The sequence below is a fragment of the Magnolia sinica genome, chromosome 5 (assembly GCF_029962835.1).
Source record: "Magnolia sinica isolate HGM2019 chromosome 5, MsV1, whole genome shotgun sequence".
Classification (NCBI taxonomy): domain Eukaryota; kingdom Viridiplantae; phylum Streptophyta; class Magnoliopsida; order Magnoliales; family Magnoliaceae; genus Magnolia; species Magnolia sinica.
The window spans coordinates 19,877,699-19,891,312 of record NC_080577.1 but is presented as its reverse complement, the minus strand read 5'-3'; the positions used below and the strand labels follow the sequence as shown (position 1 = coordinate 19,891,312).

Here is a 13,614-nt window from a genome sequence, read left to right as displayed (position 1 = left end):
GCCGCCCGCCCCTGTTGGCTTCTCCCTGCACCTACCCTCTCTCTCTCTACTCTCTCCGGTAAGTGTTCTTTCAATTTCAAACTGAATCCAATTCCTCATTGCTGATATGTGAAATATGTTACCTCTAGGGCCCCAAAATCAGGTTGATCTGTGAAACATTCTGATGTTATTGGAACTCGACTCGAAAACTCTGCTCGAACTCGGACGAGCCGAGCACGAGTTGCTGTTCCGAGCTCGAAGGCCGAGCCGAGCCGAGCACGAACTAGGACTCGAGCAGTCCGAGCCCAGCACGAGCTGGGCAAAGCTCGGATCGACTCGACTCGTGTACACCTCTACATGTAATCCATGGATTTGGGGCCCATGTGAGGCGGAACCCATGGATTCGGGGCCCGCGAGCAGGTTTCGGCCGAGGACCTAACCCATGGATTTGGGGCCTGGGCTATGAGATAAAGGGATTAATTCACCATGTTCTATCAGTTCGAGCTTTTAAAGTAAGTGGTTAATTGTCCTGCATCACGAATACGAGGAATCCTTCTCCTTCATTGACGATCTCAATTTTCAAATATGACTATAGATGCACAATGGCCCACTCTAAACTATCAAAATGGTTGTATGTGAAAGTGGGCCTCAAACACACTCATGAGGCACAACTACACAACCCATCATATGGTGGTTGAACAACAAATGAAAGAGATTTGTGTAGATCAGCCCCTAAAGTAATTTTGGGTTTCACCTTGTGGAGAAAAAAAGGGAAGAGGAGAGAGTGAAAGAAAAGGGGAAGGAATGCTGTACTAGAACATTTACCTCACTGTCACTGATAACATAATCCTTGAGTTAGGGGCTGTTTGATAAAACTTATTTTCAGCATTTCTTACCAAAATTTGATATTTTCAGTGCTTTTCATTGATTTTGATTGTTTGGCAAATCCAAGTCATTAAATGCTTAAATTAATTTTCACTGAAAATATGGGTCTTCTTTTCATTTCCTCTCCACTTAATGCTGAAAGTGGTGGTGCATTAAAATTTCTTTTCACTTTTGACTAAATATCCCTAAAATTATATCAAAATTTACTATTCAGCACTTTAGAGCTTATTTTTTAGTTTATCAAATGGCACCTTAGATTGAGAAGGACAAAGGGAGAGAAGATGAGAAGAAGTAAGAGGAGAGAGAAGGCTTAGAAGGTGCTGATGCCCCTAGCCTCTCCTCTTATAATCATTAGGCTGTCATTATATGTGTAAGTACAAAAATACCCCCATGCTCAAGTTATTCCATAACCAAAGCCCATATGCTTAAACTCTATGCTAATACAACACCTTAAGGACTAAAAGAAAGAAATAATAAAATGAGAAAAGTACAAATATACCCCCATGATTGAATTATTCCATAACCAAAGCCAATATGCTTAAACTCTATGCTAACACATCACGTTAAAGACTTAAAAAAATAAAAATAAAATGAAACAATAGAAACATAATCTTCATGTGAAGTGGGCCACATGTGTGATCACCACCATCCATCGCGGTCCGTCAACCAAAACAAAACATATCCCATTCGATTAGGTGGTCATAAATAAACAGGATCCATTGATATATGTACCATTGGCTTTTCAGGATACACATCTAACAGATTATATTTGGGCTTGTTCTTGGTAGACTTCAAATGACTCCGGATGGTTTTCCTTCAGATCATTTTCCGAATTCGAGTTGCTTGAACAGAGAAGATAGGTAAAAGGGTAGAATTAAAAGAGAAAATTCACTGTGAGAGGGTTGCTGAAGCGGTTTCTCAAGCTAGGAAGCTGAGGCGTTCTCCTTAGCTACTCCCATACTACCTATCTCTTGGATTCAACTTCTAAACCATCATCTCTTTCATTTGGCTGTGAGAATTGATTGAAAATTTACTGGAATTCTTTTCAGTGGCAGAGATTTTCTGTGTGAAAGAAGGGTGCTTCAAGAATTGGTACTCAGAAAATTCTGAGCAAGACCCTTTCTCTGTGAGAGAGGGTTTATTTATAAACAATTGAGATGGTATATGTAATTTGAGAGAATCAAATGGATGGAGAAAATGGTAAACACAATTTAATTTGAATAGGGATTTTGGCTCCAATGGGGATAGAATGGGAATTTCACAAAAAGGAACTAGTAACTTAGGTGAAGGATGTGATTTGGAAGTAATCAGAGGGTATTTGGGTAAAAGATTTTACCAAAATTGGGAGGAAAAAATAGTTAGATGATTTGATTTTTTGGAGGGGCAAAACTGTAATTTTAGCAGAAAATTCAGTAGAAAGCAGTTGCGAACCATCCTATTGCAAGGCCCTCATTGAACATATACAACCCGTAGTGGGTTGACTTTCAAACAATTGGAAAGCTGGTTTGGAGGGTTACAAAACGGACCCAAAGATTGGATGTATTGAATCCTTGAGATATGAGAAATGAGGGCCCTAATATCAAAGTTTGCACAAAATACACTGGCTGGCGGAGAAAATTCTTCCACCAGCTACATAAGGGGGAATGAATCAAGAGAGATGTTCAAATCTGGTGAACAAATTTCCTCCAGAAATGGAATCTGTCATTGACAATCTGTTGGAGGAAAAAGGTCCGCCAGTGGTACAAGTGTCCAAAAAGAAACAAAGTGTGGGGCCCATGCTGGTTGGTCCCACACATAATTATTGAATGATGTTTTCCAGCTTCTCAGAGATGATATCTGATTGAATTTGAGTTGTTGCAATTTAGGAAAATCACTGAATATCATCTTAGTCAAATTTCTTCAACACCTCAGTCAAACTTTTATCAAGATCCTCCATTTTAATCCTAGCTAATGATCGGGATCCTACACAAAGTTGTGCGTCTAAAAATATCAAGAAGTACCAAAATCTGTACAAAATAGTTTTGCTTAGGTGATGGTAATTCCCTTAATCAGACAAGCATGACTGTTGATTCTGTTGAACTTGCCACGAAGATGCTCGATCCATCCTGACATGCCTTGTTGTGAAAGTTTGTCTACTCAAGTCCTTTGATTGGAAGGCTTCTCAGTGTTGAAGTAATAAAGTTCCTTGATATACATTGATACACCACACTTTGACAGCTTAAGCTTTTGGAGTAAATGGTTGTTTGACATGGTATCAGAGCGGAAGGTCCTATGTTCGAATCTCGAGAGTAGCAAATATGCCTCGCTAATATATTATTCTCCCATAGGGGGTCAGGAAAATCAAGTCCGGCCCAGGGACCGGGAAATTAAGCCTGGCCTATTTATGATATGAGTGTCCCTCCACCTTCGTCAATATGTTCCCGTGAGGAGTTCCCACCTCGCACGTGCAGGGGGTGTTGAAGTAATAAAGTCCCTTGATGTACATTGATACACCACACTCTGACAGCTTAAGCTTTTGGAGTAAATGGTTGTTTGACACTCATTAAGTCCTTTGCCGCCGCTTATATTAGGCAACATTTTTAAAATCTCTATTGCTAGCATATTATTCTCACGTAAAATGTTTATTGGGATGTATCATTTTAGCATTTTCTGAAACTCGAGTTTTTCTTCTGTTTATATATAGATGCGCGCACACACATACACATATAAACTCTATTATTGCTCAAGATATTTGGCAGTAATTATTTTCTCATTCTAGGTATTGTAATCAATATGTTGACAAGGATGCTTTGATGTACCTTATTTTGGCCAACGAGATGCTACATGAGCTTCATCCTAATATAGTAACAATTGCAGAAGATGTAAGTTATCCGTAATCAATTCCCCCCTTACTGGTTTTGTGCACTTTTTTGTTATTAGATGTAACTTGTGAGCATCCACCAAGCCAACATGCTTGAAACTAAAGCAAAGTCAAGTTTACAATGAAGCCTATTATACATTTTACCTTTTCAGGGGAACTGGATCTTCTAACCTTGAGATTGTAACTCTCACAATCCAACTGCTAGAGTGAACCTTTACATAAATTAGGACTTTATACCTTTAAAAAAAAGAAAAAATAAAAAAAGAAAAAAATTATATCCATGTATATGTTGGTTGGGTGGTTGGTTGTTTTGTAAATTTCTTGTGAAGAATGAAAGAGACATTGAACTTAGTAAGAAATTACTCCAGGCTTAAAGGATATATAAATGAAATTTCAAAAGAGAGCTATATAATTTCCAGTGATAATATTAGTGAGAGGGAGGGAAGAACATCCCCAATCCTTTTGAATGACATGTGGGACGGACTGTACATTCGATATCACCAATGGGAGCAAGCCATGGTGCGAAAATCACGCCGATCGGATGGAGGTAGGGAGACATTTTGAATGACACGTGGGACGGACTGTACATTCAATAGCACCAATGGGAGCAAGCCATGGTGCAAAAATCATGCCAATTGGATGATCCTAACCCTTTGAATGGGGCCAATTTGTTACAACCCGCCCGTTGTTTCCGAGCCATAGGTCACGTGGTTAGAATCATCAACCCAAGTGTTACTTCAGAATCACAAGCAATATAGAGTGGGATCTATCTAGTAGATGTTTCGAGATGATGATTGGATCTATTTTGTTTATTTGCCCAATCTTGGCTGTCCATTTTCCATGATATTGATTGGATGCTTAGGATCATCCTATTGGCTTGATTATTACACCATGGTTTGCTCTTAGTTGTATGAATAAATGAACGGTTCAAATGGATTACGGGCTATCCCATGTGCCATTTAAAAGCATCGGGGATTTTGCTTATGTCTGCATCAACGTGGGGACATAAGCAGAACCTTACCCACAAACACACACACATCTAGTGAATAAGATGATCTTATTCAAAAGGTAAGGCCCAGATGCAAAATATAAGCCAGGAGGGGAACAATCTTAATACTACATAAGGATATCCATCCAATCCCCAAAGAAGTCAACTTTCCTGCAACGCTAAAATTCCTTTAAGGGCATCGCCCAAGAGCTCACTAAGCATCTCACTTGGATGATTGACTCTCTTTTGTTTTAAGAAGTTTTATTGTCTTTCTATTTTTATAATTTATTTATTTCTGGTTGATAAGATTAAGATGATCTTCTCAATTAAAAAGGCAATGGGCCATATGCAAAATACTAGCCACAAGTGGAACAACCTTAATATTTCATAAGGATGCTGTATCATTGCTGATGAGCATATGAAGTATCCCATTTGGAAAACCAACTTGCTCATATTTTTAGAAGTCCTGTTATCTTTCCTTCCAAATGGCCCACAACACAGATAAATGGCTTAGATTCCAAAGAAATTGGTCATTAACTCCTCTAGGACCCACCACCCAAGCCTGCAAAATCACCACCATAATGGCAAACTTCGATAATGCAAAACCAAACTGGCCTAGACACCAGTTCCATAGACTGGAAGCAAATGAACAGTGAAGGAACAGGTGATTAACATACATTTATGATTTCAACAGTTGCTCATGGAAATTAATGAAGGCTTTCTCCTGTTAATGTGTTTTGCCTTCTGTTACATGGGCATAGAAACTGTTGTATGGAGACAATCAGTGTTTTAAATATCGACGATATCAGCCGATATATCCCACAATATATCTTGTATCCCACCCGTGCGATATGAAACGCACAGGTAATGCCGATATATCCCACCTATTCGACTCAGTGAGCATTTTCGATTTCCAATCCATGTTTTTGTTGTAAATCAAGTTAAACTAGTGTCAAATTGTTACAAATCTATGATTCTTCATATTTTCCATGAAAAATCATAGATTTGAAACTTCAATTTCGAGATTTAGGGGAGATGGTTCAAGTTGCGGAAAATTGAGAAAAATCGAAATTTCTCAATGTCTCACAAATCAGTTGCAATCTTTGTATCTAAACACAAAATTAAACATGTAACCTGATCTAGTGATTTTTCTTTTGCTTTTGAATGTATTGCTTGTGTTTCCATACATGTCTTCTTACATTTATAAATTATATGAAAAGACTTCGAATATACTTATACCAGTTCAGTTTGCAAGCGCATATATTAGGACCCCATACAAAGGAAACCCCTATTATGTGCACTTTTTTTTTAAAAAAATAATGTTTTGATTTCTAAGTGTGTATTGATGTCTTTTTCAACAATCTCTGAAGTTCCATTGAAAAAATCAACCAATTTCCCATTATTCTCATGTTTCCCAACAACAGCGATATGTTACACAATACAACCGGTATGTCTCATGCGATAACTGATATGTATTTGTATCCCAAGGGTGCGATACATTATGCGATAATGATATTTAAAACATTGGTGACAATATATTGTAGAGATAGTTGATTCTAACTTGTCCCCACATCCATTAACATTGTCGGATTATTCTATGGGGCTGTCCAAATTTGTCTTTCCTGCTTTGTCAGGAAACATTGGTACTGTTTATTGTTTTCCTCCTAAATTAATGGTGGTTGGTTCTTTAATGAGCATACAGTCTGTTTTTCTATCACTCCTGATTATCTTCTCCATAAGTAATGGGCCTTTTATACATATTGGTTACTTCCATTAAACCATTGACATTTTCAACTTCTATTGGTACTTGTTATTTGAGGCTTTACGTGGTTTTAGATCTAGATCTGTTCGCTATATTGTATTTTTCAGTTTGTTATGAAGTTTTCTTGGCTATGTCAGGCAACTCTTTATCCTGGACTATGTGAGCCAGTTAATCAAGGAGGACTGGGATTCGATTATTATGTCAATCTTTCTGTATCAGAGATGTGGTTATGGTTCCTTGAGAATGTACCTGATCATGAATGGAGCATGGATAAGGTTTGACCATTTAGTTCATGCATTTCATAATCATGCAGTTCAAGCTGTTCCCTGTTCATTGAATGGTATTTGGAACAGAGGGCTCTCAGTTCTAATCCTACTCCAATGTGCTTCTATTAGGGCTTTTGTGAATTCTTTTGTTCTGCTTGCAATTCTGTCTCTAGGTTATATCTCATGCATGTGCTTATGCTGATGCTAAAACTATTTCTCCCAATCTTGATTAATAGGATAAAGTTTTGCAACTTGCATGATGTGTGGCCATTGAAGGTCTCAACTGCTGATTTACAACTGTGTTGGATGATATTAACTTAGTTGTTCTTTTTGTTTGTTTAGCCAAGTTGTTCGCTCTTTTATTTTACTACTGGTGCACCTGTACCTTTGGAATAAGATAGCTAGGCTTGACTCTTCTCTTGGGTTTGCTTGGCTGAGTTGACTCTTTATACTTTAGGCATGTCCGGTGTATGTGTTGCATGCTTTACATGATTTCTCTGATTTTCGTTCTCTGTTTTAGATTGGTTACTTCATTGGTTCTTCACCTTCGTAGGACAGGCATATGAAGCTTCACATTTGACTGTTGTTCAATGTTACGAGCTCAGGCATGTACATGAACTATTGGAACTAAATCTTAAACAGGAAAACCTTCTTTGGTGATTGTAGTAGTAGTGATAACCAGAAGCTTACTGCAATAGTAGAAAAGTGGATTGAAATAGAGAGCAATGAGCTAAAGAACCAAGAGGGAGACTGATTGGTCAAGATGGTCAATTGAGTAAGAATGTACATATCACATGTGAACATGCACACACATCCATAAAATCTATTGCCTTAGAGAAAATTATATCGCCATTCTTTCTCTGGAGGAATATTTTCACTGTAATTCAACTAAGGGCCTGTTTGGATTCAGTTAAATGGTGGGAAAGGAAACAAGGTTTCTTGAGAAACCCTCTTTCCACTGGTTGTAAACACCAAAACCATAGGAAAGGAAGGGAAAACCAATTTCCTCCACAATCAATTTTCCGTAAAAAATGGCGTTTTATTTTCTCACCAGCCTCTTTGGAGAGGGCATTTCCTTTCCCACATTTTCTCCCTGCTCAAACCTTCCCACATTCAGAAGTTGCATGTGATTGAGGATCGGCCATTGGATTTTCTTGGATCTCCCATGCCAAGATATTCAATGGTGTTGAACCTAGGGCATGCTAGATCACCAACAAGTCAACCCATAAATGTCAGTGGGCAGGATTCTTCCATGGAGTATTGAGGCATGTGTATGATGATCAGGTAGCCCTGGGATGATTTAGCCCATTGGCCAAAGTTTGTACAATCAATGTTGTCAAATCGCATATGCGATTGTATGCGATCAGCATATGCTGTTCGCATATGCGATCGCACAATCGCATATGCCATGGCATATTTTTTATAAAATAATTAAAAAAAGCAAAAAGTTAAAAATTTTTAAAAAAATTCTAAAAAAAATAGGAAAAACTTGCCTAATTAGTACACATGATTGGATTGGGTTATTTTACTTTTTTCATTATAGTTTGAGTGTTTCATTAAGTTATATATTTAATTACTTATATTATATTATATAAATTTTAACAAAACAATCAAGCTACATTAAAAGAGAACTAATTATTATAAATTTCGAACAAAGAAATTTTACTGATAAATGGATAACTTGAAGCAACATACAAGTTATAACTTACAACTTAATTTACAAAAAGTAAGCACAACTTATAAAATACAAAAAATAAACATACTTGAAATAATTGTTGAGAGATTAGAGTAAGAGATTTAGAGCTTTGGAGTAAAGAATAGTGAAAATGGAGGGGATATGGGTGCCTATTTATAGGCAAAGGTTCTCCAAATTGAAAAAATAAAAATAAAAATAAATTGCTTCCACTCTGGCTATTAGGAAATATGCAATCGCATATGCAGTATGCATTCGTATACTTGCATATGTGATCGCATATAAAAGTATGCCATGGCATACTTTCCAGGATCGCATATGCCATCATGGCATATTCGATTCAATCCACAATATGCGCATATGCAATCGCATTTGACAACAATGTGTACAATTCAAATGATCATAGCTATCCACTACGTGGGTCACAACCTTACACTAACATCCGACCCATGAAAAGTGGGTCACATGTAATGGACAGTTCAGATGGATGATGTGACCATCTTCTCCAAGTCCAAAAGCTTTGGGTGCAATAAAAGTGATGTGGCGCCTGTTTGCATATGTACAGTCAGTCATCAAGAGATGTAGCCCGTTGATCCAAACCCCACAATGGATAAATACTGTTTGGAAGGAAAAAAGAAATCCGAAATCAAACAATTCTAACTGGTGGTTACAAGAACATAACAACAGTCTTACATAACAGCCTTAGATGGAATGCTCAGGATCACACCATCTGAAAGTTTTTAGCCTATTATACATCCATGGAGGGTCCGCAAGTGTGACAGATCTAAGTCATCCATCATCTAGGTCCCACTGAGTAGATGCCATGTCCCAAAAGCCAGTCTGGTCCACTTAGTACACAGGCCATGGTATGTAAACAAAACTTGGCCAATCCAACCATTTGTTTCGAACCTGCAATTGCTCTCATGATCTGCATGATTTTCAGGATAGGACATTTGCATGGCAAGATTCATTAGATGGATGGCTTAGATCGTGAACATGCGCTTCTCCATATAGTGCTTGTAGGACTCAGGAGAGAGTTGGGAGGTGAATATGAGCTCCAACAGGTCAGCTTTGGTCAGAGTAGCCTGTAGCCACTCAGTCATATTAACGGGCCCACTCGAAGCAATGGATCAGGCGGGCGAGTGCCAAGTGCACGACCGGGAGGCGAGTGGCATTCCCGAGAACGATCGACGGCTGGATCCGGATAATATCAGCTCAAAATGCTGACCCCTAACATTCGTGCCCATATGATTGGTGAGAAATCTCTCTAGTCGGAACTCGTGAGGGTCCAAACACGTGTGGGTCCCTGTGCAACCTCCACATATTGACCATCACAAGTATGCCCTTGGGGATGTAGTACCCACCAATGTATCAATCTTGCATGGCCTCATGGAATCTTTTGTTACATGTAACTGACTCCATGGCTACAATAGTGGGTCCTATCTTATAGTGGGGCTCACATTGTATTATAAACACTTTGAGACTTGAAGTTGCAAACAAAAGAATTTCTCAAGAGAATTTTATTTTTCTTAATATATGATTTTGAAACACATCTCATTTTCTTGAGAAAATGATGTTGATAAACAAACATGAGAAATAGTATTGTTTCCTTTCCCACACTTTCCTAGAAACAAGGTTTTTTGGAAATACAATTTCCATTATGATGAGGACATCTGAGCGCCTTACAGAGTATACCAGAGGAGGAAGAGATCAGCTTCAATTTTACTTTCGCTTGATGACCAATACATGGGCCCAGGTGGGCCACATTGAAGACCCCACATGCATGATTGTGCATCTTCGAAGACTCTACATTAGGAAGATGCACGTGGGTTGCTTATTGAGGAGTTTGGACCATTGGACTGTAAGGACATGTCGATTAGACGGCTGAATCTTGAGGACGCTTTGATCGGACGGTTGGATCATTGTGATCCTCACATTGATCGTAGACTTTAGGATGTTTAGATTTATTTCTTTTATTTAGTTGATTATTCATGTTGGATTTATTTTGATATTTAGTTGAGATTAGGGATTTAGGAATAACTTTTCTTTTATTGAGCATCTTAATGTGAGGATTTTCATTTGAGAGCATCTTTTTGTAAAAAGTCTCTCTTAAGGCTATAAAAGGCTGGGACATCTGGCCCTAGCCCATTATTGAATGTTTTGAAATAACAAAAAAGCTCTATCTTGTTTTTGAGACGGGAAATCTCTTGTGAATGGAGATTGATGGTGTGAAGCCTAATCTATCCTCTTTGTTACTCTTTGAAAATGTATTTTCTCCTGGCCTTCTCATCTTCTTCTCAATTCCTTATTTTCTTCCACTTTTCTTCTCCAAACCCTAAATCCCTTGACTATTTCCTTGTAAACCTAAACTCGCTACCCCAAACCCATCATTTTTTATTCCTCACTCCACCAAATCCAACCCATCACCATTAGCCTCTACATGTCTGTACACGGCCGTACAACCATATGGTCAGCCCGTTCTATCCGTTTTCTTCCATTTCTTCAATCCATCTTCCTATCCCATAAATCCTAGCCCAAAACCCTAATTTGCTACCCCAAACCCATCATTTTTTATTCCTCACTCCACCAAATCCAACCCATCACCATTAGCCCCTACATGTATGGACATGGCCGTACAACCATATGGTCAGCCCGTTCTATCCGTTTTCTTCCATTTCTTCACTCCATCTTCCTATCCCATAAACCCTAGCTCGAAACCCTAATTCTCAATTCCATATAAAATCCTAAATCCTACCAAAGCCCTGATTCCTTTCAAATCCATAACCCTAGATTCCCATATCCTTAACCCTAGAAAGACTAAATAGGACCCTTTGAATTAGACCTAAGCTTATGTTAAAGGGGGAAGTTCTACCTTCCATTGATCCTTTCAAATTTCATGTTTTATATGGTTTAGTTTATTGTGGGATTGTGATTTAGATTGAAATCTGAATTTTATTGTTTATTTAATCTCTTAAATTTGTGGTAGGTCAGTATATCTTATACTTTGAATTGCTCTTTAATCCGTCTATTATTTCCTTACATCATATCTAGCCTAGATCACACATCCTGCATCAAATTTTGGTATCAGAGCCTAGGTTTAGCATAGGACTTTCATGTTGCATGTTGGTTAGGTTCTCATATTGCTATGTCTAGGGTTAGCAATCTTACCATTCTCATCATATTGCATGTAGAGTATTTAGCTCTTAGGTTTCCCATTAAATTCCTAGTTTATGCCCACTCGTACTGGGTGTGGTTTTGGTTTACACCCCACAATAATTTAGAATAGCTTGCCAACGTTATCAATGCCATCATTAACAATCTTGCGGCCATCGAGGCCCAAAGTAGAGCCACTAGTAATCAACTGACAGTCTTTAGGAATGAGACCAATACTCGCATGAACTAGTTGGGAGCTTCCCTCCAAGCAAACCCCAACGTTGGAGAAGATGACCAATTTCAAGCGGGAAGTAAAGTTAGAGGAAACCAAATTTGAGGACGTGGAAGAGGTTGTGGTTGAGGTGTTGGCCATGGTGGGGTGCGTACCCAACCACCTAATGGAGAGTATTTAGACTACCATGATCTTGATGATCGAGTCATGAAGAGTGAAGATTGAGACTCTGAACTATGATGATCGCTTGGACCCCAAGGCCTTCCTCGATTGGATTGTGGATATGGACCATTATTTTGAGTGGTTTGATGTGTCTGATCGTCGACAGGTGAGGTTTGCCAAGATAAAGTTGGCGGGCCAAGCGAAGTTGTTTTGGAGAAATGTTTAGCGGAAGATGGAGAGGTCTGGATCATTATGGGCTGAGATGAAAGAGATCTTGAAGGAAAAACACATTTCCCTCTCTAACTAGTAGAAGCTTTTAGATCAGTGGCAATCCCCCTGGCTGATGCAGTGTAACATCGAGGACCCGTTAATGACCCTTTCTCGTTTCAGGATGGGCCTCCAACCCGAGCTTCAACATGAGCTCATTCCTCATGACGTCAGCATCCTAGAGCATGCCTATCAAGTGGTGCAAGAACTTAAGCAGTATTTGAAACCACAATTCATGTAAGTGATTCAACTATCGTGATACCAATGTCAAAGCCACTCCCCAGGGAGCTAAGCCTAGTTTTGGGAGTCAATCCAAAGCTGCAAATGGTACTTAACCTAACAATAGGGATGCGAGGGACAAAGGTCTAGCTAGTACTAGTTTGAGGTGAGGTGGGCATACGTGATGGGATATGATAATTTCGCTTACCAATGCCCTACGAAAAAGCAAGGTAAGGCCCTTATAATTGGCGAATTTGATGAGGATGCGAATGATTAAGATGATTGCGAAGAAGAAGAATATCGGCTCGAAATTGGTGCTAGTGATGAAGAAGTTGAAGGAGTTGAGACTGCATCACTTGCAATTGTCAGATGTGCTTTAGCCCAGGCTAAAGAGTGATGATTGGCGCATGAATTCAATTTTCCACACTTATATCAAGCATGGTAATAAAAACTGCAAAGTGATAATTGATAATGATACTTACACCAATGTGGTCTCCATTAACACTATCTTGTTTGGGTTTGAAACCAGTTCCTCACCCTCGGCCCTATCGAGTTTCATGGGTCGATGTGTCCTTGATACCAATTTCTCAACAGTGTTTCATTCCCATTTAGTTTCTCACCAGTTTCTCAGGAGTAAGTGAAGCTTAACCTCTCAACGCCTAGCCTCAGGATGGGGGCAGTTTCAGAGGACATAGTTCCTTTTTTCAGCAAACTTGAGGTTAGCCACTGGAGGTAACAAAGGTGGAAAAAACCAACCGCTCACCCCCCATTTAGTTTGCTTAATACAAAGACACGCTGTGGTGTGATGTCTTGCCTATAGATGTAGGCCACATCATTTTGGGCATACCTTGGTTCTATGATCGTGATGTGACACTATTTGATTGCTTGAATACTTGTTCGTTATGTACGAAGGTAAGAGGATAAAGTTAAATCCTCTTTCGCCCAAAAGCACCCCAGAGAAGAAAGATGACGTCAAGAAGGGTGATCCTAAAGAGGTGAGGAAATCCCAGCCTAAGTTTCTCTACATAATAAACGCCAAAGAGTTTGAAAGGGAAACTAAAGATGAATCGATGGTATATACCCTCATGGTAAGAGAGGTTACACCCAAGGTTAGCATAGACTTGCCACTTGAAGTGAATCCGGTGTTG

At 39.0% G+C, this 13,614-nt stretch overlaps 1 protein-coding gene across 4 annotated transcripts in view; it reads left to right on the top strand.

The window, feature by feature from the left end:
* LOC131245677 (1,4-alpha-glucan-branching enzyme 3, chloroplastic/amyloplastic) overlaps positions 1-13,614 on the top strand; it is a 54,902-nt gene that overhangs the window by 25,897 nt on the left and 15,391 nt on the right. For all 4 annotated transcript variants that reach the window (XM_058245282.1, XM_058245281.1, XM_058245280.1 and 1 more), the window contains exons 11-12: positions 3,623-3,725; positions 6,612-6,749. In XM_058245282.1, coding sequence (XP_058101265.1) covers positions 3,623-3,725; positions 6,612-6,749 — 241 coding nt within the window. The remainder of the gene's footprint in view (positions 1-3,622; positions 3,726-6,611; positions 6,750-13,614) is intronic.